We start from the raw sequence: 26346 nt of genomic DNA, 5'->3' as shown, positions 1-26346 counted from the left end.
CGCGTTCCCGGTTTTGGCATAATAACTAGTTACCGTGCTCGTTACCACAATAATAACGTAATTACTGTAACGCGTTACTTAATAACGGGTTAGTCCCAACACTGCTGTTAACATAGCCTCTTTTATCCACCTCTCGCGGAGACGATTACAGTAGTTAAATTTAGTGATATCTTTTAAAAGTGGTCTTACTTAATATACCAAATAACTGATGTTTTGTTCAATATTGTGGAGTTTAGACACATGAGGCTATTTGCAGCGGAAGGTCAAAATAACTCATTGTCTTTGGTTTCCTTACTTCCCTACTACTTTCAGCTGTGCTATATCATTGCAGACAGAATGTACCAGCCGCTTCTCACTATTTACTTCCAGAATACAGTCGTTCTATTATCTTTTTAAATAAGGGGTGAGGCTCAGCATGCCCTCCCACTCATCTCCACAACAACTGTCACATGATTTCACTTCCACAAACACGCGGTCATGTTGATTTTAGTAGGCAGTAAAACAGGAAATATTTAAGTTTGCCCTTCAAAATAAAATGCGATTCGGGGCTTCTGTCTTGAACAGTTTCAGGCTAAATACATTTGTCTTGAGCATATTTTCCTTTTGTACTGCACAGTAGCTTTAGTTATTTAAATAACAGTTATCCTGGTTATTGGCGGTATGATTTTAGATGGAAGTTCACAAATCCTGATTAAAGATGGGGATGCCACTTGTGAACAGAGTGCTTTAATATAAAATATCTGCTGACACCAAGGTCTTACACATGCATTCAGGGCTTCCTGTCTCACAATCTTCACATGCATCTTAATTCTTTCCATCTAACACCATGCATGCGTGAGAGATCATTTGAAAAAGCAAACCGCCACAGGTGATGTTTTGTAAGTTAATCACCTTTTATTTTGAAGGCAGCATTTGTGATCTTCTACTCTTATGTTGCGGAAATTGACATTTCTGGACGGTCCCTGTTACGCCACTTGCCACACCGTGTTTATTACCTGGGACGTTGAAGGGGGCGCAGTGGCTACCTTTCAGTGTGACATTCCTCTCCTCTCGTGGTCCTTAGCCGTGAGCATGACTCTGTGTCTGTCCATTCTCGTGGCTCTTGCTTTATCAGTTTATGTTCTGCAAAAACTCTGCTTCCCATACTTTTGGAGAGATCTTCTTTTTCTGCAGAAAGTCGTCAGATACGGTGTGAAACTGGAGGTATTCAAGCTGACTTCCAGCGTGCGCACGGTCCTGGACAGGTTCCTCCAGCAGGTACAGCGCATCCCGGACAAACCGTTTGTAATCTACGACGGGAACGTCCACACCTACCGGGACATTGATCGGCGTAGCAATAGACTGGCAAATGTGTTCCTGGAGAAAGCCAACTTGAGGAAAGGAGACTGCGTTGCCTTGCTCATGAACAACGAGCCCGACTTTTTGTGCGTTTGGTTCGGGTTAGCGAAGGTCGGCTGCTCGGTTGCTTTCCTCAACACTAACATCAAGTCCAAGTCTCTGTTGCACTGCTTTAACTCCTGTGGAGCTAAAACTCTAATAGTTGGTTCAGGTAAAAGTCTCATTTCATTGAAGCGGTATACACCACAGTGGCTCTAGAAACAGTTTTATCTTCATGTACAGCATTCAACATTCTTTCTCGATATTTTAATATTGTGTATTGATAGTTTTCTCTATATATATTACGCAACATCTTTTATTTTTGTCTCAAATTTGTCCTTGCAATGTAGCACAGGAGCTTATTCTGCCAGTAAGCTTTGTGTGTGTTTCTATAATTAAGTTAATCCACTAGTAGGTACAAGTTCAAAATGATATATTAATGCTAAAATATCATTTCTATCGTCCATTAGTTTAAATGGTATTTTATTTACATTTTATTACTATTTATTATTATTATTTATTATTATATTTTACTTGCTTTCCTGAACAGGGAAAAAACGTTTTAGTGGTTGACTGTAATGCTTGACTAATTTCTGCAGACTGAAATTCGGGTCTAAAATGTGAATTTGTTGTTGTTTTAAACACGTTTTTGACATATTTCCAAAATATTTGTTTTCTTCTTATTAGGAGAAGTGATCTAATACGTTTGTTAAGCACTGTAGATTTACATAAGAAGCAAATTTACACAAATAAAGTAGCAGATATTTGCCAGTATAGAAACAAACAGGTATGCTGTCCACCAGGGTTTCTGCATCTTCAGAACCCAGGCTGGCTGTTACCAGTTTTACCACATTTTCCAGTTAGGTAAGGGTGGACACTGGGGACTGGGCAGTCTTGGCTATCTTCTCCTGACTGGCTATACCACCAGCCACAAGTAACCTGGTACCCTCCACCAGAGCTTTGTCTGTCTTTACAATGTATTCCCTGTAAAAACGTACTGAAATCAAAAACAGTCACAGGAAAAGTCATTATATGATATAGTTTATGCAAAAATATAATTATTGTTATTGTTCATGAATTTTACATTTCATTTATATACTTGCATTTCTGAACATAAAAATAGCACCTGAAGTTATGGTTGATTCATTTCTGACTACTCAAATTTTGGTATAAAAACATGAATTCAGTTTCAAGTTTGGACAAATTTGTAAAATATTTGTTTCCTTTTCTTTGTTTTTACGACAGGCGAGCTAATGAATTTGTTAAGCAGTGTAAAACACGTGAGGATTTCACCTCTCAAGTACTGCGAATAATGTTTCATATTAGGCCTCTTTAAAGTTTAATTGGCCAAGTAATGAAGCCGCAACACTAAAGTGCGGATTTATTAATGGCAGATATACGTTTTAAAACGTGCATGCAGTTTTGGTGTAATTGTAACTTTTCCCAGTTCTGATAGTCAGGCACATCTTTGACAACTTTCATGTTCTGAACTGCAGGTATCAAACCTGGCTTACTTTCACTTATGGATGTCATGATTAATTAACTTTTCCCTTAAGTAGCCTTAAGTGAAAATCATATGTACTTAATGCTACTTATGCATATTACTTGACTCAGTGTACTTAGTTACTTCCCTGAACTCACAAGTGAACCAACACCTGTGAGTAACACATGAATAATAGATGACAAAATAAAATTTGATGAACTTAATAGCTCCTCATTAAAATCTTGTAACTTGCTGATCCCTTGTAAGATTATTATAAGTTTGTGTAATGTTAGCTGCAATTTAAATATAGATCATTCCACAAATCCACAAATCTGCTTTGGGATGGAATTTATTCAGAAATTCAATGGATGGATCAAAAAAATTGGTGATAAGCAAATATATGTTTAATACAAATTAAGTTTCACTGAAAGTTTCCTGTTTGTACATTTAATTGGATTAACCATGTCGTAATCATGTGACAGAGTGACAGATTGCTCAACCAGACAAACATGATGTTGTCAGAAATGCTGTCCTCACTACAACCGTGGTTAGTTTTTAGAGTTTACACACCCCAGTTTTTCAAGTTTTTTATTGAAAATCGTGCAGTTTAATGCCTCATTGGATTCTGAAATGAAAGCAAAATACAAATAAGTAGTTGGAGTTAAAAAATAAATCAGAGAATCAATTTATATCAATTTATATACCAAAATGTATTCTAAACCTTTGACACATCAAAGTAGCCACCTTGTGGCAGCTTTAACAGCTGAGCACACCCTTGGCAATCTTTCTACAATCTCAGCATGTTTGTAGCAACACACCACTTTCTGCTGTAAAGTACTGTTCAGCTGATGCTCACTCGGGTATGGTACCACACAGTGGGTGCCAACGCTGCTTTTATACAGACAGAGGGGGTTGTTAGTAATCCAGCAGCACCAGCTTTCAAGGCTTGATCAACCTCCATTGCCGTAGAACAGCTTTAAATTGTGAACCCAGACTTTTTTTTGCTAGGCCCCGCCTTTGTTTTTACAGTAAAATCTTCTTATTGGAAGCATATTTGCCGATGCTTCACCTTCTGCTTTGCATTTCTGTGGGAGCCCCGTCAAAAACCTGTCTATTATGCGAGCAGTGTCCAAGGATTCCTGTTTCTTTCTTTCTTTCTTTAAATTCATGACACGTAGTGTATAGGTTAAAAAAACAAAACAAATTACCAACTTTCTCTTATGCTGAAGAAATGGCTGCTATGCTAACATAATTACAAATTATGTTTGCAATTATTAGAAATATTGTTTTGCTTCTACTATTTCTATAATTCTGTCTTCTGAATAATGGAATACATAGACAGCTTCACTGTGAAGAAACCATTACATGTGTGACTTAAGTCCTTTCCGTTCAGGTACCTGACAAAAACTTCCTGCAGGAATTTTAAGGTCAGTCATACAGAAAGATATTTGCAAACACTGATGCAGTTCCATTTTCACCTACAGTCACTACTTGCACTGTAGGTAAAAAAAAAAAAGGCACATAATGATCCATAAACTACAATTAAACGTTTTATTCTGTGAGATTAAGTGTCATGGTATATAATTGGCTTCCTGTTTGCAAGATGCTTCTACGTCTCACTGAGAAAACACATTTGTACATGTACATTTGCAATCAAACCTTCCTAAACCTAAATTTTCAGTTTTAGGATCAATTTAGTTTACAGGAGTAAGCAAAGTCAAGGTAACCTTTTATGATATAAGTGTCTCTATGTCTTAGACTTAGTGGAAGACCTGGATGGCATCCTAAACAGTCTGCTGTCGGACAACATCCAGGTGTGGGCAATGAGGAGCTGGACCAAACACACGGAGGTGCACTCTCTGCTGGATAAGCTTGAATCTGCATCTGAGAAGCCTGTACCAGCAGCACTGCATGCTGCCACTTCTCTCAAAACTCCTACACTCTACATCTTTACGTCAGGAACAACTGGTGAGTGTATATATATATGGTTAGAGATTGACAAGGTACAACACAAATGCTACAGCAAGGGGGAGCCAGGACGACAGGTCATGGGGGGGGGGGGTGTATCGTCACCCGCATCCGAGATTGGGTACCAAGCGCGCTGGAAGAAGGATCATTGAGTGCGAGAGGAAATGACCTGAGAGATGGGATCATGGCGAAGCTTGACACCTGGATCCTGCGTAGCTACGGGCAATACCTGCTGCAACCATTACCGAGGCTAACCATCTGATGTACACTACAGCAGTGAGATTCTTGACTACAAGTTGAACAGCCATGAGAAGCAGTACCCTACCTGGAGAAGGAGACTAGAGACCAAGATTAAAGTAGCACGGAGGGAGGTTAGCTAACTATCGAATCTTCAGAAGAAGGTGCCTAAGAAGCAAGCTGTCCATACCAGAGGCTTTGGAAACTGCCAAGCAAAAACTCACAGCCTTGGCCTGCCACTTGAAGAGGTACACCAGGCAGGAGAATAAACCAGCTGTTCTCCACGGCACCAGCCAAGGTGCGCTCTCATTGGCAGAGCAATATGAGAAGAGCAGCACCAAGGCTGAAGACAGTGTAATACTGGAAGAGCATATGGGATAAGGACGCAACCCATAACGGCAATGCTTACTGGTTAGTCGGTCTCAGAGCAGACCACAGCAACCTCCCTGAACAGGGTCCAGTAAGATGAACAGGCACATGGCTCAATACATGAGTGGGGCAGAAGAAAGGAATTAGCAAGAGTACCAGAGGCCCAAAACCCCATCTACTGGTAGACCAAACAGTCAGCCAAGACTGCCAGAGTGAATGGAGCAATCCTCTACATGGATGACATTAAGCTGTGTGCCAAGAGTAAATGAGACATCGGTTCACTGATCCACACCACCAGGATATACAGCAACGACATTGGAATGTCATTCAGACTGGAGAAGTGTAGTTAGATGATAACAAAGAGAGGGACAGTAGTCCGAACTGAGGGGGATCACACTACCAGAAGGCAACATTACAGAAATTGATCAAAATGGGAGACGGCCCCTAGGTTGGCCGAGAATGACCGAGCTAAGATCCCGTGGGACTTCCAGATACAGACGGACAAAATGGTGGTCAAGAAGCAGAAGAAGACGGCCGTAGTGATAGACGTAGGAATACCGAATGACAGCAACATCAGGAATAAGGAACATGAGAAGCTTAAGAAATACCAAGGGCTTAGAGAAGAGCTCGAGTGTGTAAAGGGTGAAGGTAACAGTGGTCCCAGGGATAATCGGAGCACTAGGTGCAGTGACCCCCAATTATTAATTAATGAGTGGTGCTTATTTATATGTTGGGACAAATTGTACCAGTTGTCCATTGTTTTCTTTTTTTTTTTTTTCTTTTTTTTTTTTTTCTCTTCTCGCCTGTCCCATTTGGTTCTTTAGCCATCAGAATTGTTGTCTGAAGACCAACAAGGATACCCAATGGATTTACTTTGCCAAATGGATCATCGTGGCATTGCCGTATTGGTCCATTTGGTCGATCTTTGTTTTTATTATTTATTATATTTTATTTTCAGATGTTACAGACGGGACAGACATGAGTGAGAGATAGGAAAGGGAGAAAGAAAGAGGAAGGAAAGGAAAAACAGAAGGGGAGAGGGACAGTGAGAAAGGGGGGGAGAAAAAAAATAAAAATCTCCTGGATCACCTGTTGAGAGAAGAATAGAAAACAAGCAAAAAAAGACAAAAAATAATAATAAAGCAACATACTAAACACAACACCATCGCATTAATCTAGCTAAGTGTAAACAGCAGTAAATACTAAATATTCAATGTTGTTGTGCAGCACGCAGGACAGATGTGCTTCGAAGTAGCAGCCAAGAAAGGTGTAATTTGGGTCTACGAGCAGTGAACACCCATGTGCATACCTGTGTGGATCAGCGCGCTTGTATTCCAAAGGTTTCTCCATGTAACGATCTGCTAGGGAGTGTGGGGGGGCCACAGCCCCGTCCTCCGGGGTGTGAAGCAGGGATGGAGGAGATCAAAACTCCAGACATCCAGAGGCCCCCAGAACACAAGAGACCAAGGAAGACCAACAGAGGGGCAGCCACGCCACTGTCCCAGTAAGAGCTGAGGAGAGTCCCAGATGAGGGTTCACTCAGCAGCCGCGGAGCAGAAGCCAGGGGGGGTTGCAGTGACGCGCCCGTGAGCTCCGCCGGCCGCCAGCTGTGCCTGAGTGACCGAGCCCCAGGCCGAGAGGCCGGGGGCACCCCACCTCCAAAGGGGCCCGAGCGAGCCCCAGGCTCCAGGCCCCGATAAGCGGCCGCCAAGGAGTGAGCCGGTGTGTACCTGGACGCCCATCCCCGGACACAAAGAACCACCAACGCACCGACACCTGAGGGAGTCCGCCACCGGCAGGGGAAGTGGTGGTAGGTGGAGATAGGCCTCCAAACCTTGGAGGGCCTGAGGTGTCCCCAGAGAGGTGGCGTCTGATACCCAGCCTGACATATAGACACAGACATACAGGCACACACAGACACAAACATCCATTCCCCCCCTCATGCTCTCATATGCACTCACTCCACACTCAACCAACGTGGAGACAGACATAAAGAGACGCTGTACACACGATCACACTCCCCAAGCGTACTCTACAAACCGGGTCTAGGTACCCTTGCCCCTGGAGGGGGGAACTGCACCCAGACCCAGGTGGTGTTACCCTTTTCCCTGCGGTGGGGAGAGGCAGACCACCCCGACTCCGTAGCAGCAGGGAGGCCCCACACTCCAGACCGCAGTCGGACGGCCAACTCCACCTAGCCCTCCCGCTCCAGCAGGCCGCAGAGAATGGGGGTGGGAGAAGACTCCAAACCTCCCTCCACCCGCTCATTGTAGTGTTGATGCATGTGTGTTCTAAGGTGCAATTAAAACACAGGAGGGCATGGAGCTACCTGCCAAGGAGCAGCAGGTAAGCGCATAGTCCCTCCTGATAGCCCTCAATGACTAAGTGTATTTAAAATTGAGAGGTGGGCAGCGACGCCAGGGGTGAGGTGTACACCCTGATGGTAATTTGGACTCCGTGATTGTGCCCACCCCCAAGATCCTATATGTATGTGTAATGAGAGTGTGAATAATGTGAATGTCTAAGTTGTGAGATAAAATTGAGGCAGAGGCAACCAGAAGGGGACAGAGGGGGGGTAGCCTCCTCTGCACCCTGGTGACATACCCCTACTCCAAGGCCCTGCATGTGTGGGTGGTTGTGGTGGAGCGGGAAGAGGGAGGCAGCTGGAGATGGGGAGGGAAGGAAGGGAGGGGCAGGTAACCCCTCCCTGGGGCCAGCTCCCCCGCTGACCCCAGTAGGCACTCCCACACTCCGCGACCCGCCAGGGAAAGGGGGCCCAGGCCCATCCAGACCGGGGCCCAGTGCAGCAGCGCCTCCCGGCCCCACAGAGCCCGGGACAGTCCACCCAACCCCACCACAGAGAAAACTGCACCCACCCCACCATCCACTCATCTTCCAGACTACATAAGACAATAAACGCCCAGGCTGAGATCTTCCTCCACCTCTCCTGTATCTCCCCCTCCTGCAGAGAGAGTTCCTGAAGAGAGGAAAGCTCCTGCAAGATGTGACCATCTCCCCCACCAGTTGAAGAGCCCCCCAGGTGGTTCGACGCACCGGCGGCACCCTGCTCCAGGGCCGGGCCCCCATGCACCCACCCGCCCACAACCCCGGCAACACACCAACCAGGATCCAAGCCCCCGAGGCCCGGCCCGAGCCCCAGCCCAGAGACGGAGCGCCCCCAGAACCTCACGCCCATCCCGGACCCACCCAGGGCCAGCCAGGCTACCAGGTCAGTAACCCATGTCCGTCAGCACAGACCCTCCCCTAGCCCCGCTGCACGCAGCCGCGAGGAAACAGTCACCTGAGAGCCAACAGAGCCCCCAACCGGACATGACCGCTACCCCGGGTTGAGCCCCCCAAGGAAGATGCCTCCGGGGAACCCCCCGACGCCCTAAGCCTGTCCCTACCCCCACACCAATCACAACAGTGAAGGCAGGACCAAACTATGACCCCCCACCCCCACTAGGTGATGGAGCTGATAAAAGGAGTCCAGAGCAATTGATCTGATGTGGTGGCAGAGGCTGTATCAAGACTAATGTAATCTAATAGATAATTTCTATATTGGTTAGAATTAAGATTATTTTTATTTTTCCAGTTCATGAGGACTGTTTTCTTGGCTATGCATAGGGCAGTGAAAATCATATGGGCTATATTCTTTTCTGAAGTGACATTATCTAAGCTGCCCAGTAAACACACTAAGGGGGAGGTTGGAATGTTACATTTCAGACACTTTGATAAGTCTTCACATATCTCGCGCCAAAACTTTTGCACTGGTGGACAGAACCAAAGAGCGTGGATGTAATTGTCTGGTGTATTGCCTTGACAGTGTGAGCAGTTGTTGGAAGATGTAAAGCCCATCTTGAACATCCGATGACCTGTATAGTGCACTCTATGTAGTATTTTGTATTGTATTAATTGCAGACTGGGATTTTTAATTAATTTAAAGGTTTTTAAGCAAATCTGAGACCAGAAGTTTTGGTCTAAGCTGACTGATAAATCTGCTTCCCACTTTGCAATAGGAAGGGATATTGATTCATCTAATTTAGAAAGTGTTCTGTATATTTTAGATAATAATTTGGGGGATTTAAGAGTAAGAAAATGTGCCGCACTTAGTGGTGTTTGTAATTCAACTTGACTGAGGTTAAATTTCTTTTTTACTATGGATTTAATTTGTTGATATTCTAAAAATCTTGTCTTGTTGATCCCATATTGTGCAACTAGTCTGTCAAATGGAATAAATTCTGTTCCCTCTAATATATGTTCTAAGTATTTAATTCCTTTACAACTCCATTCTGGGAAATTAATCATATTATTGTTTTGTAATATGTCAGGGTTATTCCAGATAGGTGTACGTTTGCATGGGATTAATGAAGACTCCGTTATTTTTAGAAACTCCCACCATGCTGTCAGAGAAAAGCTGATGTTGATACTTTTAAAGCATTCATGTCTTTTGATGTTTGAGCTAATAAATGGTAGGTCTGAAATCTCTAGATCCTTGCATAGTGCCTGTTCAACATCTAGCCAGGGCTCAACTAAGAAGGTATGTTTTAACCATTCTGAGATGAACTGAAGCCTGTTGGCTAAGAAGTATTGGTGTTGTCCATTGTTTTCGATAAAATTACTCTTGAAGAGTGGATGTTCTATTTTATGCAGTCTGTAAAGTGTAATGTTACTCTATCTGATATACTCTTGTTATATAGCTGTGCAAGTGGTTTATAAGCAGGGTGGTTTGAGGGTTTGAGAAGCAAACTGATGAAAGTGTGATGACCAGTTCAGTACTCACAAAGAATATTATATTATATTATTAAAAAAGCGCTTCATGTGTTGGTGTCGAGCATTGTGGATGAGATCAGAAGCAGTTGCCTAGAAAAGAGAGCCTAAAATCTCAAGCCTGTATTTGGGCAGGATGGTTGTGTCGGTTGGGGGAGCATGAAGGTGATAAAATTCTGTTTTCATTTTTAATACAGTTTAAATTACTCATTCATACATTCTACAGTATTTGACATGGAAACTGTATTTGTGATTTACATGATCTAAAGTTGCACAACAAGTTAGTGAAAACATTGAAATGTTTGGAGCAAGAAAGCCGGTGCACACCACACACCAGACTCATTATTCCATCATCCCATGTGTGAAGGATAGTCAGGGGAACATAATAATTTGGGGATATCCATATACTGATGTTTAAAAGAGATTGGCTTATTGGAATGGCTGAGTCAGAGTTATGATCTTAACATAAATGTGATACTGAAGAATAAACTGCTGCTTGTGTTTAAATTAGGCCAGAAATACTGGTGAACTGAAAAGATTTTGAAGGACAAATGATCCTAATTTCCTTGTCATTGCTCAAACTGCCTGATGGATGTTTTTACTAGTTACTAAGTTTAACATTAATTTACTTTTACCAGCCTGCACTATGAAAGGTTACACAGTTTGCTTAATAAAGTACAACTATCTATGTATAGTTTTGTCATATTGTGTTTTTCTTTGTCACATGAACACAGAAACTGGTTCAACACAGGGTTTGTCCCATCTATACAGTGGGGACAATGATTTCTATCCCTTAAGCCATAAAAGTTGAGGTATTGCTGCCACCCTGGCGGGACACGCAGGTGGCATGGACACCCGAGTTTGTGAGTGCCATAACTCGAGAACTAGGCAATGTAGGATTTTCAACTTGACGGCATAGATGCATTTACTTACTCAGACAGTTCAAATCTCAGAAACCTCGACTTCAAGGTCAGAGGTAGGGATGGGCTTTTAAAACAGGGACAGCACAGAGTGGGAAAGGTTGAAAGGTTGGTGACTGGCATTATTGCATCTATGGTATACCCTCCTCTTTCATTATTGGACCGAGAGCTTCGCATCCCAAAAAGGTGTTCACTTCATTTATGCAGAATTCAAGCTTGAATTGTTCTTCAGATGGCCGCTTATTCAATCAAAAGCATGCTATTTGCTATTTTGTAAATTTAGCGTCCCAAATATAACGTTATGCGGTTATTTCCCCACAGGTCTTCCTAAGGCTGCAGTGATCTCTCACCTCCAGAGCCTGAAGGCAGCAGCAGGTTTTTGGGCATTTGGGGCAACTGAAGATGATGTAATTTATGTCACCTTGCCACTCTATCACAGCGCAGCATCCCTGATTGGTGTAGGTGGAACTATAGAGCTAGGTAGGTCTACAAATATCTCTGCATTGCTAATCCCTTCACGATTAGGGTCTGACAGTATAGCTATACTTGCTGTAGTAAGTATAGCTGTGAGAAAAAAAAGATATGGTAATCGATGGTAATTTTGCATGTGAACTTTTTGCACAGGTTAAGATGTTTCCATGCAAATATTAGTAAATGAGCCCTATTGACATTATTGTTTAAGGATGTAAGCAAGATTTATCTTGGACTGTTTTATAATTCAAGATGATAAGATTACACAGAGACGTGTTCTTATGACACCCAGCAACTTGCTTTTGCTGCTTTTATGATTTAAGTTCCATGCTTCAGAGAGTTGGTTCTATTGGCATTGAATATTGAATATTGGCTGTTTTTCAGAGCTGCAGACATTGTCTACTCAGCACAATGTAACTACCAAACCTCTTTGAAGATCTCATGTTTCACTTTAACAAGCAGCTTTATTTTATTCTGCAAGATTCTCAGATGGGAATATTATTGTTGTTAAGTACACTGAAAACTGTTTCTGCAGTTTGAACATAAAAGTAATCTCGTATGTTTTTGAATTCATCAGTCGGTTCATTCTCTTCTGCTTATGGAGTAATTTCGAGGAGTTTTTGTTTGTTGTTTCATAGTATTGATGATTAACTGCTTTGCGGATCTGTTCCATCTATGCCAAAGTTAGTGATGCTGAATCCTTCACATTCTGAGATCAACATCTTGACAAGTTCTGAAAACAATCCTTGGTAAAGCTAATGCCCTGATAGTTAATATGCACATATCCTGATCAAAATCAATGCCATGCAGACTAAGCATTGGGTTAGATCCCATATGTCTAAGATTTTTAGGGCCAAGTACAAATGACCTCAGTGTTATCTGAATTTAAAAGAAGGAAATTATAGGGCAAAATCTGATCTGGTTTTTCTGTTATTGAGTGGAATCAGTGGTTTGCACCATTTGCAAACTTTCTTAAAAATCAATTATGATGGGGTCTGTTGATTGTAGACTTTTATACTGAAGTCCTCAAAAGTGTTATTGGGTTGGCTAGATGTTGCGAAGGCTGGGTTTTTTTTGTTGTTGTGTTTGTTTTTGGTTTTTTTTCTAACCAAGGAAAGAATTGACAGTGATATCTGATTTTTGGGGGGTAAGGGTTGGGCCTATAGCCAATCCAAAAATCAGGTTAGTATATCCTTAATCTTGATGGCATTACCTTGGCCTCTAGTACCAACCTTCAGAGGGTCCAAAATGCTATGAGAATACTAACAGGGACTAGAAATAGAACTTTAATGTCTCTTACGTTAGCTTCTCTTAGCCGCCTCCATGTTAAATCCAATCAAGAACGATCACGAACTCTGTTATTTTAAAAACCTCATAGTATCATATTATACCCACTGAGCACTTGACTGTCATGATGTAGGCTTTCTTGTGGATAGTACAATGGAATGCAGAGACTTCAGCTCTCAGGCAGCTCCCAGTTTGCATGTCACTACTGCATTATGTTTTGTACTTGTCTTTCTGTGGGCCAGTATAATAAAACAGAGCTTAACAGATGTATTAAAAAGAGGAATCATTCTAATTTCATCCCATAACAGTGTTATTAACTGCATTGTTGTCTATTCTACCATAGGTGCAACCTTAGTCTTGAAGAAGAAGTTCTCAGCCTCTCAGTTCTGGAATGACTGCAGAAAACATGATGTTACTATTTTCCAGTATATTGGTGAACTCTGCAGGTACCTCTGCAACCAGACAAAGGTAACCTGTTGCTGGCTGGACCCACTCACTACCCTAAATTAGTTTATTCTTGTTACATTATGGTGTAAAACCATCGTCATTTGAAATTCAAACTTTTTAACAGCTCTAGATAATATAAGTAGATCAGGGCAGGACAGATGTTGTGTCAGATGCATTCTCACTCCTGGCAATATGTTTGGCTTTGGCGTGGGGTGACATACAGAAAGTGCATGCAACAATTACTTGCTCTTCTCACCTAGGCTCAGCTGGAAATGACACAGACATTTTTTTCTGTTAATATCTCATCACAATTTTCATCCGTCTAAATATGTTACTAAACCATGAGGTTAGAAAAGGGTCCAGATAATCTGCATATAGTAATGGTTGACAGAGCAAAGGGACTAAATAAGGAGAAGCAGACAAAATTATAGATGTACCTAAAATGTTCTGTTAGATGTTCTTATAATATTACTATGTTATTGTTAGAGTTTATGTCAATAAGTATTTTTCTTTTATTATTTTTAATGGAAGTTGTCATTGTAACTGCTCCACTGAGTCATTCAAGTAATACTGTTCACAACTGTGACAGAAAAATAAGCAGGACCATTGTTTACTGTTCCTGCCCTCCTTACATCATGTAGAAATGCACGCACACACAGTGTCAGGGCCAAGCTCATCCATTCATGAATTCAAAGTCCTCTTTGTCCATGTTCTGTGTCATTTGGCTGTGTGGGTGAAAGGTTGGCCGCCGATGATTTACCAATCATCAGTGATTGGTAAATGAAACGTACACAAGACACAAGAACCTTTTCACAAAATATGTGCTGACAAGGATGGATACTAATTACTCAATGTCCTGTTCTGCACTTTGATTATGCAAAGCAAATACCACCAGCTAAGCAAATACCATAGATGTCATCATATCGCACTGGATATTTGGCTCCAAATTCCATAGAGACTAGGACTTTAGACTAGGACCAGTTAGCTAACTGTAGCTAGTCTACAAAGGATATCCCTATTTGTATATCCTCTTTATACAATTCTTAATTATTTATGGCGGTCATATTTGTGACACTTATACTGTGTTTCTACACAGTGTAAATTATAAACCTTGCAACATGCCCTAGAAATGCACATTCTAAGTAAGGAGGACAAAGTTAATAGATATAGTCCCCTAAAACATGAGTACCTGGAACATATGCACCATCATTATTAGACCATTATCTACAGCTGCTTTCAGTACCATTGAAATGCATTTAGTCTTTTTCTTCAATTGAGCTTTCTGAGTTAACCTCAGTAATTACTTCCTCCTTAAAAAATATGTAGGACTGCTTTCTTCCATTTGTGCAATATCTCTACAATTAGAAATATCCTGTCTCAGAGTGGCTGGAAAAACTAGTTCATGGATTTATTACTTCTAGGCTGGACTATTGTAATTCATTATTATTAGGTTGTCCTAAAAACTCCCTGAAAAACCTTTAGTTAATCCAAAATGCTGCAGCAAGAGTACTGACAGAGACTAGAACGAGAGAGCATATTTCTCCTGTATTGGTTTCCCTTCATATATCAATAATCAGGCCCCATCTTATCTTAATGACCTTATAGTACCACATCACCCCATTAGAGCACTTCACTCTCGCACTGCGGGCTTGTTGTTCCTCGAGTATTTAAAAGTAGAATGGGAGGGGGAACCTTGAGATTTCAGGCCCCTCTTCTGTGGAACCAGCTTCCAGTTTGGATTCAGGAGACAGACACTATCTCTACTTTTAAAATTAGGCTTAAAACATTCCTTCTTGCTAAAGCATGTAGTTAGGGCTGGATCAGGTGATCCTGAATCCTCCCTTAGTTATGCTGCAATAGGTGTCGGCTGCTGGGAGATTCCCTGGGCAGATGGGCAGATGGCTGCCCCTCCCCAGAATCTGGTTCTCCCTGAGGTTTCTTCCTGTTAAAAGGGTGTTTTTCCTTCCCACTGTTGTTGTGATTTGGCGCTGTATAAATAAAATGAAATAAACTGAACATGCACTTAAACATTTCTTTAAAACACATTACATAACATAGCCTTTTCCTATTTATATGCCACCCTGTCAGTGTAATAATCAGAGACATTTATTAAGTGGAAATTATTTCCCACTTAACAGTTTTTTAAATAAATGATTTCGTAATACTTTTCAGAAATCTTGTGCTGATGTATTTGTATTTTTCTCTCCATCAGACAGAGCTTGATAAAGTTCATAAGGTGCGGATGGGAGTGGGAAATGGGCTGCATCAGGATGTGTGGCAGGAGTTCCAAAGTCGCTTTGGGAAAATCAAAATGTGTGAAGTATATGGCTCCACTGAAGGAAATCTGTGTTTCATGAACCACATTGGCAAGATTGGATCAGTAGGCCGCTCCAACTTCTTTTACAGGGTAAGTGCATGGAAATAAGCTATTCCATGTGTGTGTGACCAAGCCTACACGCTACTCTCTAGTAAACGAGCACTACCTTGGTGTGTGCTTTCATAAGAGAAGGTAGACAAAAGTAAATTATAATAATTATAATAATTATAATAAATCATGTTATAATGTCAAGTAATTTGACATGTCAGTAGAACTGCACAGATTCACTTCACCATCATAACAAAATAATTTCTTTATAAGGAATGCTCATTAAGGGAAGCTGCATTTCTAATGACATCAAGCTCTTAAATAAGTCTAAAGTCTTACTTGCTGGTCTTAAAACACTGAAACATCAAATAAAATGATTAAAAACATTTTTGTTTAATACAAGACTAAAGACAGATTCTGCTTTGGAATTTGTCCACAATTCTTGTGTAAAACATGTGAGTTTTATTATTCATGTTATTATTGTCATAGTAACTATTGCATGTAGTGCCCTAAGTCGAACCTCAGTAAATCTAATTTTTTGTGTTGTTAAGCCTCAAGGCAAATATGAAATTAAATATAAATATTACAAATATAAAATGAATTACTGCATCAACGAGCAATGGCTCGAGGAGGTAAAAACTGACGATTCCAGGTTGCTTTGATATGCCAGTGACCAGACGAAAGGGCTGAGAGGTGAAGGATTTGAGTCGAATAAACGGAGTGTGATGAGACATACTCCACAACCAGGCTAGTGGAGTATGGGAGAGACCGATGGAGACTAACCTACTAAGGAGAATGGAGTGAGAGACGGTGTCAAGGGATAGCTCAGGGCAGGGATAGCTCAGTAGGTAGAGTGGTGGCCCCATGATCGGAAGGTCGGGGGTTCAACTCCACTGAATGGCTACCCTGAGGTACCCCTGAGCAAGGTACCGTCCCTACACACTGCTCCCCGGGCGCTGCATTGGTGGCTGCCCACTGCTTCACTGGGTGAATGGGTTAAATGCAGAAGAACTATTTCCCTATGGGGACTAACACATACACATTATTATATCAAAAGCAGCTCTCAGATCGAGGAGAATAAGAATGGAAAGTAAACTGTAGTCAGCTGCCATAAGAAGATCACTGGTTATTTTTATAAGCGCTGTTTCAGTGCTATGGGAGAGCCGAAAACCAGACTGGAACTGTTCATACAGATTATTATTAGTTAAGTATGAGTGGAGTTGTGTGGCAACTATCTTCTCAAGAATTTTTGAGAGGAATGGTAGATTGGAAATAAGACAAAAATTATCAAAGTTATTGGGATCTAGACTTTGTTTTGTTTTGCTTTGTTTTGCGTTTTGTTTTTGTTTTCAATATTGGGGCGATGGCAGCAACTTTGAAGGAAGCAGGAACAGTTCCAGTAGTAAGTGAAGAATAAATGATAGCAGATATGAGGGGAAGCAAAGAGGGTAAACAGGCCTTGACCAGGTTTTGACTTACAGATGAGTTCTGAAATATCAGTGACAGAGGGAAGTTGGAAAGCAGAAAAAGAGTGTGATGGGAGTGGAAATGCAAAGGAAGCGCTACGTGGAACAAACCAGGTCTTGGATGAGCAGGTAAAAATCTGGTGACCTGAAAGAAGAGTTGAACAGTGAAAACGGTGTCTTGGTTGAATCATCATTTGCACAGACCATGGTGGAGTAATAAGCAGATATTGTTTGATTAATACACTCTTTATAATACAAAACATGATTATTAAACATTTCCTTATGAATAGTAAGACCAGTTTTCTTATTATAGAGGCGTTCAAGCCGTCGGCCTTTTGCTTTCAGAAGCCTGAGTTCAGCTGTAAACTCTCTCAGCAGGGTGCTGACTGAGGGAATGATACAGGTTTGGTTTAGAGTGTGGCAACAGAGTTTAGAATATTATTGAGACTAGAGTTATAATAGGAAACCAAGTCCTCTTGGGTGAGCAGGTTATGAAAATGCAAATAAGTAGAGAAAGCAAAAGAAAGGGTGTCAGGATGGGTTTTCTTAAAATTCTGAAAAGAAATGGTACAAGGGTTCTTGGGCATAGAAAAGGTTATTTTGACATTGAAAGAAAGATCTTGCAATAGATTACCGTGATACCTCCACCACGGCTGGACTCACGAGGCTGGCAGGTGTAAACAAACCCAGGAGTGGAGTTGTTGAGCTGCGAAAAGTCATTGGGCTGTTGCCACGTCTCAGTCAAACAGAAAAAGTCAAACTTATGGTCTGTGAGGAGATTCTGGACGAAATGTCCCTTTTTCGTAAGCGAGCGGATGTTGACATTTCTTAACAATGTTCTTCACATAACCCTGTTGCTTTACTACACTTCTGCCCATCCATGAATACAGTTGGGTCTATTATTTGTTGGGCAAAGATCATTTTAATAATATTGCCTTTCTAAACCACTGCAGATGGATTTTAAAGCAAACAGTCAATACGGGATTAATGTTCAGACAGCTTTCATTCAAGGAGTTTTACAGAAGTACTGCATTAACTTTTTAGGAGTCACAGCCATTTACATACATTTTCAGAGGTTCAAAAATGTAGATAATGGGCTCACAGGTAGTTTCATCAGCCCCATCTACAGTTGGAGCTATGTAAGTAAAACTAAATTGAACTGAATGCCCACCACCCCTGGCACAGTTGATGGTCATTTTTAACAGCTCACTGAATCAATTGCCACTATTATTCCAGTGCAAAATGTCAGTCTAAATCTAAAGTGCATGATGGTATAATTATTTCTGTGATTAAGAAAAGCAGCTTTGCACCATCTAACTCAAGAACTCTTGAAAAGATACATTTTCAAGGTCTGAAAGTCCTCTCTCAAGGCCTGATGAAACCAAGATGAACTTAACAAATTGAGAGGAACATAAAAGTACGGGCATGGAGAGAACTCCTTCATGATCTTTAACATACTGGATTACCCATGACTGCCGCTAGTATTTACTGATTCAGTTCAGCTTTATTTACAAAGTCATATTATAAAGGAAAGACTACAATAATAAAGAGAAAAACCCAACAATCAAACAACCGCCTTTGTGCAAGTAGTTTAGAACCTGCTCAGGTTCAGATTCAAAACTGATTGGACAGCACTTCACAGTGCTAATAAATAATGACCAACACTGTATTGCAAAGGTAGCCCAAGGATATATTTAGGATATGGGATATTATTCAGTGTCAAGTCTGTCGCATCATCTCAACCCAGTAGAATACACAGCACCCTCATCAAGGTGATATTACACAAACTAAAAACTTGTCATACATTGAATATGTCATACATGTAATACTAATGTCAGATTATTAAACAACTTCTTACATAGTTATACATGTACTGTAAGTCTGTTGTGACTGTGGAGAAGAATGAGTAGTGAAGTTGCTTTACTGTGGCTTTGGTAGGTATTAATGCTGGCTGTTGTTAATCAGTGGACTTACATAAGAGTGGATCCATGTATTTGGCTCTAATCTCTGACTTCAGCTATTCTTAGATGTGTCCAGGTGACTTTTCATTTGACCCACAATGTTATAAAAGAAGTTGTAAAAGTGAAGTTATAAAACATATGGTTAAAAGTAGTGTCAGTTCTGTAACATGCAGTTAAAATGTATTGTTTAGATTTCTTTTGTTGGTCTACAATTATGAAAATGTTATGGAATAATGAGTGTCTATTAATATAAAGTGTATTAGATTGGACCTTCTTTATACATTTTATAACTGCCCTAATTACATTCAGTTTCTAGATCACTAAAATGCGAATTACCTTGACCATTGATCAAGGCCATGAGTACCATTCACAGAAGGTTGGGGAATGGCTGCAATCACAGCATTGTAAGATGTTGAAAGATGACTCCCGCTTCCATTCAGAGATTGAGAGATGGTCTTTCCCTTTTCATCTGTCCCCGCTCAAACCAGCTTCCCTCCCTATCCCATGTGTACATCCTCATCGTTGTAAGAGTACACTGTAGGTGTAGATGGACTGTAGAGTCCTGGCCTGACGAGTTGTCTCTTTTGTGTTGTTGGCACTAACAACTATGCTACATTAAAAGTGACTTAAATCCCCTTTCTTAACTATTCTGGTGCTCAATTTCAGCTTTAGTTTGTCATCTTGATTATACCTAAAAACATAAATGCACTGAGTTGTTGGCGTGTGATTGGCTGATTAGATAAGCACTTTGAGTTCTCAGGTGGGATAGAAAAGCACTATCCTAGGAACTTGTCCATTTAACATACTGTATGTGTGTTATTAAGCAGCTGAACAGATGTATCTAATAAAGTGGCTGTATTATGAGTATATATAAAAGGCAAATAACCATATTTGTTTTTTTATTAATTTAATATACTTTGAAAAATATAAGTCTTGAAAGTAAGTCTTTGTAGGTGGCATAGATGTCCATCTGATCACATAACTTGTCAATCAAATGTCTTGTATTAAACAAAAACAAAGACTCATGTACTTTTAGACCCATCTATAAAAGTAAATATTCTATTGAAATTATTAATAGTACCTTCAGTTATTTGTCTAAAAGTGGGGAGTAGTTTACATATTTATGTATCATACCTGTTCTGTGCAAAGCCTGAAGCCACTTTTTATTAGTGAGAAACTAGGACAAACAAGATAGCGCTAGAAAACACAAACCTTAAGGCTAATTAATACAGAGAACAAATGCAAAAGCAGAATATGAAAATCTGTTAATTCCAATTCAATCCATTTAGATACATTTAGATACATTTGAGGTCAATTCAATAGTCAGTCATCATTTTCTGTTGCATCCTCACCCTCCCTGACACACACACACACACACACACACACACACACACACAGAGCAGCTTACATTTGCTCAGTAAATATTAAACCTTTTGATGTGATATTCTTGAGTTTAGACATTTAAAAACATGATTGAGGTCTTGAAGTGATTCAGAGTATGTGAGCTTTGTTATTTATTCTGAATTCTTCTGACCATAAATCTGCTTTTCTTATATCAGTCATTTTGTTTCTAATGTTTATTTAATAGATACTCAAAATGTTTTACACGCATTTTAATTTGTCCTAAAACATTCCGTATTATCATTCTCCTTAATCTTTCGGCTGAGCATGTACGTCATCATGCTTTGCTGGCATTTTTCATATTTAGCAATGTACTGTTTGTGTTTTTCCCATGAAATGCAGATTAAATGTGACACTTCTGCATTGTTGTGTGATTCAGCTTTCAACAGTTCTGCACTTTGGCTTTCAGGAAAATTGTGTTTTAGCAGCTTCAACAATTTTCCCAAATATTTCAACAATTCAGCTCAAGTCATTCAGCTTTTAGCAATTCACACTGCATTTTCTTTAGTAAATGCATTCTCTAGTTTCTTTATATTTTGCTAGGAAAATGCTAAATGTGTCCAGCTGTCAACTGAAACATATACAAACATGTAAATAGAATGTACAAAGCAAAGCAGAGTTTTTACAATTCTAATGGACCTGAAGGTCAATAGTCGGCATCAACACTATTGTTCGTCAACACATCTGAAATCTCTTAGGCAAGCTTTCTTGAAATTTCTTTTAATAGTTTTCAAATTTTCAGCTAATTACTCTTGAGGATGTGTAAGTGTAGACACAACACTGGTTGTTATATGTTAGTCTGGCTCCTTAAAAACAACATATGAAGAAACAAGGGTTTATTCATACAGTTTTCATAGTTTCATTGTATCTAGTTTTCCATATTGTTTATAATTTGTATGTGAGCATTTCCTCTGTAGTTGTGAAAATCATTGGGCTAAATTGTAAGAACCAATCCATTAATTATTTAGCATTTAGTTTCATTACCTATTGGTTAACAAAAGCTTGACTGACTGACTGACTTTTGTCATTCCTTCTATACACCAACACTGTACATTACAACAAAAATACCTGCCTGGCTCTGAATACAGCAGGAAAGGTACAAGCTGCAGAATCTTGCTGTTCTGGTACGAATGCTGCAGAACCTCTTCCGAGATGTCAGGAGAGAGAACAGACCATGTTGGGGATGAGAGGGTTTCTGTAGGATTTTGTTTGCTCTGGTCAGATAGCGTTTCTGCAGAATGTCCTGGATGGGGGAAAGTGAACACACATTGATCTTCTCTGCTGTCCCCACCCTCTCTACAGATTTCCAGTTTGTGGCACTGCGAGCTCCCAAGCAAACAGATATGCACATAGAAAGTGTTAAGGATAGGAGAGGGTGGGTGAGCTCTCCTCAACCGCTGCAAAGAAGTGCAGGCGATGCAGAACTGTCTTAGGAAGAGCTCTGATCTGCATCACTGAGTGTCTGTTTTCTGTACTTCCAGGAACTTGGTGCTACAGACCATTTCCACTGTTGCACTATTGTTTAGAAGTGGTGTGTGCTGGCTTTACATATTAATGCAAATGTATATGTTTAAATGCCCTTAAAGACATTTAGCATTAAGCAGATCTGTGGGCTAATTAGCTATTCTTATTGAAACTAGCACATTTTAATGTCTACAGTGAGTTAATGCCATCTGCTAAGATGTAGAAATTATGTATAAAGTTTTTTTTGTTTTGTTTTTTTGACAGTGACTACAAAAGGTATTGATTTTTTTTTTCAGGACTTTAAAGCTGCTTAGATACTTCTCTCAATCCACATGGTGTTCCAATCCTCATAGTTGATTACTCTGTTCATCAGTTACCCACCATAACACTATTTCCTTTTGACATTTTGTGTAGCTCCTGTTTAAGTATGATTTGGTGAAGTATGACATTGTGAAAGATGAACCAGTGAAAGATCAGTATGGTTTCTGCCGGCGAGTGGACAAGGGTAAGGTTGGAATACAAATTCATTTCTTATTCTTCCCTTTTAAACTTGAACGTTTTGAACAAGTATTTGTATTGATTTTGAACTTCTGTTATTCTTAGGTGAGATGGGGCTTTTACTTTCCAAGGTCAGCGCTATTAGCCCATTCTTTGGCTACGCTGGAAGCAAGGAACTGACTGAAAAGAAGCTGATGAGAAATGTGTTTGTCAAGGGTGATGCCTACTTTAACACAGGCGATCTCATGGCGGAAGACCATGAGGGCTTCATTTTCTTTAGAGACCGAGTCGGAGACACATTCAGGTACTTAGATAAGATGTTTACGATGTTCTTAGATTTGATTTGCATACATTTTCTATATAGACTTCTATGTAGCCTCTGGTAAAAGACCTGAGCTTGAAGGATCAAGACCATATGCTCTTGATCCTTCAAGCTCATGTCCTTCGAGCTCGGGTCTTCTACCAGAGGCCTGGGAGCTTGAGGGTCCTGTACAGTATCTTTGTTGCTTCTACGACTACGCTCTTCTGGACAGAGATCTTGGATGTTGGTCCTGGGATCTGTTGAAGCCACTTGCCCAGCTTAGGCTTCATTGCCATAAGTGCTCTGATTGCCACAGTGGCCTTTACGCTCCACCTCTTCTTGAGTTTCTCTCTCAGCCCTTGACACTTCTTGCGCCTCTCGAAAGTGTAGTTAGCTTATTACTCTGTATAGCTACATCTATCACTACAGCCATCTTCCTCCACCGTTTCAATATTGGTTAGTCATCATCAGTTTGTCTGTCTGGAAGTCCCACAGGATCTTAGCTCAGTCATTCTGAATGGGGGCATGTCCCATTTAGCCTTGGGAGTTACTAGGCGCAGATGTTCCTGTGTATTATGCAAGCCACCTGGTTATGGCATTCCATGTATGCCCTGTCTGCTAGCATCTTGCACCCTGCTGTTAGGTGCTAGATTGTGGCATCAGTGGCATCTTTGCACAGCTTGCAACTGCAGTCTTCCCGGGTGTGGTAGACCCCAGCCTGTATGGATCGTGTGCTCAGAGCTTGTTCCTGCGCTGCCACGATTAGTGTCTTTCAGTCCAGCTTTGTCCAGCCACTGGTAGGATTTCTGGATGTCAGCCACTTGGTCTATCTGATGATGTCCTCGAACAGGACAGTCCGGCCTTCAGTTAGCCAGATGCTCAGTGACTGCAGTCAGTAGATCAGCTGCTGCTTTCAGTGATGGTCGCAGCAGGGACTGTTGGATGCTGCATGCACATCTTCTAGTAGACCTTCGAAGGGTTCTTCACATAGTTCTGGTATTTGGCCACTAGGGGTTCAGTTTTCCAGCTTAGCCATGATCCTATTGCTCAGGTCAGCTGTTCTTACACTCAGTGCCTTCAACACACCAGGTGTACTTTTGGGCTTGGTGCCCAATCGTGAGTACTACAGCCAAAAGAAATGTCCTGGCTCCCTCTTCCCATAGCATTTGTGTCGTACCTCATCATTGTCCAGTTGTGATACCAGTTGCTTCTGAATGTCGGAACACTGAGCTACCAGTTATTTTGCCGTCAGTCTAGATGTTGGGTATTGAGGATTCCATAGGTCCCACATCCTCTTCATGTAACCACTTTTGCTGGGGTTACTTGCATAGTAGCGTTCCAACAGCTTAGAAAAAAAGTGCTTGTGTGAATTAGTGAATGAGGTAAGTTGTGTAAAAAGCTTTGAGTGCTTAGAGTAGATAAGAGCTATATAAGAAGTCCATTTAACAGGCCCTGTTCTCATCCCTTGCTCACTTGTACCTGCTTTTTCCAGTAGCCCACTACTTATCTGTGTGTCCTGGTTCCTCAATTTGTGACACGGACCTTATCAATCCAGGTGACGTCTGAGCCACTATGGCTTTAGTTATCTCTCTCTCTTGCTTCTATGATGAGGTAGGCTTGGTTTTCTTGTTCACTTGTGAACTTGAACTCCTCTGCTTGGGGCAGTAACTTGTCATTGGCCAGTGTGGTCAGTCCACTTCTTTTCTAGTTAAGATTTGAAGGCAAGCTGTAGGTCATTTGATGAAGCCACCTGAACCACATTATGAGAAAAAAGCAGATGTGAGATCTTGAGAACAACAGAGTGTAAATCATCCACTATTTGGCTACCTTTAGCTTTTAAAAAAATATGAACAGAATCAGTGACAAGGCCCTGGCAACTCCTACGAAGCAAGGAAAAACAAGAGATCAGTTTACCCTTGGGAAAGACTTGCCAAAGGCCCACACTGAATAAGGATTAAACAAAAAATCAAAAAATTAAAAAGGACAGATGCCAGCAGTAACACAGGTTGTTACCATACGAGTGTAAAGCCTGGTCTGACACAGACTATGCTTCTACCAATTAATTTTTTCCCCCCCAATTTCAGGTGGAAGGGTGAAAATGTATCCACGACAGAGGTGACAGAGATTCTTGGGCTGGTAGATTTTATCCAAGAAGTCAACGTGTATGGAGTGCAAGTACCAGGTATCATGTCGCCATGCTTAATTATTAATGCAGTTACTAAGACTGTGAGAACTTGTAGTATAGATGTTTTCTTTTTTTAAATATCCACAATATCTACTTCGCCAAGTGCTACATTTTTGCTGTCCTTAGCCAATTAAACACAAGCAGGATGTCCATGTGGCATCAGTGAAAAACAGTATCCCTTAACATTGATCCATGTTGTTCACAGGACACGAGGGCAGAGGAGGAATGGCATCAATCATTGTAAGACCGGGCTTCATATTTGATGGAAAGAAGCTGTTTGAGCATGTAGTGAGGGATCTACCAGGATACGCTCGTCCACTTTTCATAAGGCTTCAGGTAAAATATGTTACTAAAATCAGTTTAAACATCCTGCTACTCTGAAGTAACTCAGATTGTTTTTTCCTCTCAGGAGGTCATGGAAACGACAAGTACCTTCAAACAGCAAAAGTTCCATCTGGTGCAGAGTGGTTTCAACCCCTCAAAAGTCGTTGATCCTCTCTATGTGTTGGACTACAAGCAAAAGAGCTACATTCCTCTGACAGACACGATCTACCAGAGCATCAGTGCTGGAGAGCACAAGCTATAGAACTCACAAGTATGAGTGTGACTATACAGTTTTAAATAGTGCACAAGAGTTTGAAAATGTTTAATGAATATTAAACATCTGACACATAATATGAACCTGAATGTGTTACTATGTCACAGCAATCCAATGACTAAGCCTAATGAAATACTTCAAATGGAAAACTAGAAAAGATCTTCAGATCTTTTGGATTTGATGACACTGTAGATATTAGTAGTAATAATAAATGCAATTTTGGAAGAATTCAGACAATAAATTATACCTTTTTACATCATTCTGTGTGTAATTCTGGTCAGATTTTTCCCCAATCATATCTCACTGTGCCTGCACCCTCTTTTTCATGGAACTCCTCAACCGGATTTTCTGTCAGAAAATGTATAAAATGACTACTGTCATTGTTTTGGAAGCACATTTTTTTGATGGATAGGATTTTTAAGCTCACTGACAAATATACTAGATTTCCTCAGCTCTTGTTTTGCCAGTTGGTTGATTTTAGTTAGTGCTGTCAGCGTTAATCTTGTTAAAATGATGTTAACGCCATAACTGCATTAACTCAGCAAACCTCCGTTAACGAGTTACCGGCAGATGGCCCCGTGCATGGGGCTGGACAGCGTCAACGTGTTAACGAGCTAACCGTGCTAACACGTTGACGCTGTGCAGCCCCGTCCTATTGCAGTAATCCAGAATATTCCAGAATCAACACAATGAAGTTACCTCTCTCTATGTCTATGCCCATACACATTTCTTCTGCATTTCTGTATAGATCAACCTGTAGATGCCCCTGGTCATGGCC

The 26346-nt window shown here is 40.9% G+C and overlaps 1 protein-coding gene across 1 annotated transcript; it reads left to right on the top strand.

The window, feature by feature from the left end:
* The first annotated feature begins 969 nt into the window (after positions 1 to 969).
* Positions 970 to 25827, top strand: slc27a6 (solute carrier family 27 member 6). The gene is made up of 10 exons (XM_085414744.1): positions 970 to 1549; positions 4619 to 4828; positions 11446 to 11604; positions 13226 to 13350; positions 15542 to 15736; positions 22401 to 22491; positions 22590 to 22788; positions 24870 to 24967; positions 25176 to 25306; positions 25380 to 25827. Exons 1-10 carry the CDS (start codon positions 1072 to 1074, stop codon positions 25554 to 25556), a joined length of 1863 nt encoding a protein of 620 aa, XP_085270870.1. The 5' UTR covers positions 970 to 1071; the 3' UTR covers positions 25557 to 25827.
* The last annotated feature ends 519 nt before the right edge of the window (positions 25828 to 26346 follow it).

Source organism: Rhamphochromis longiceps, linkage group LG7 (assembly GCF_057381845.1).
Source record: "Rhamphochromis longiceps isolate RC_006_pf linkage group LG7, R_longiceps_female_GT1.1, whole genome shotgun sequence".
Lineage (NCBI taxonomy): Eukaryota > Metazoa > Chordata > Actinopteri > Cichliformes > Cichlidae > Rhamphochromis > Rhamphochromis longiceps.
This window is presented reverse-complemented; position numbering and strand designations above follow the sequence as displayed.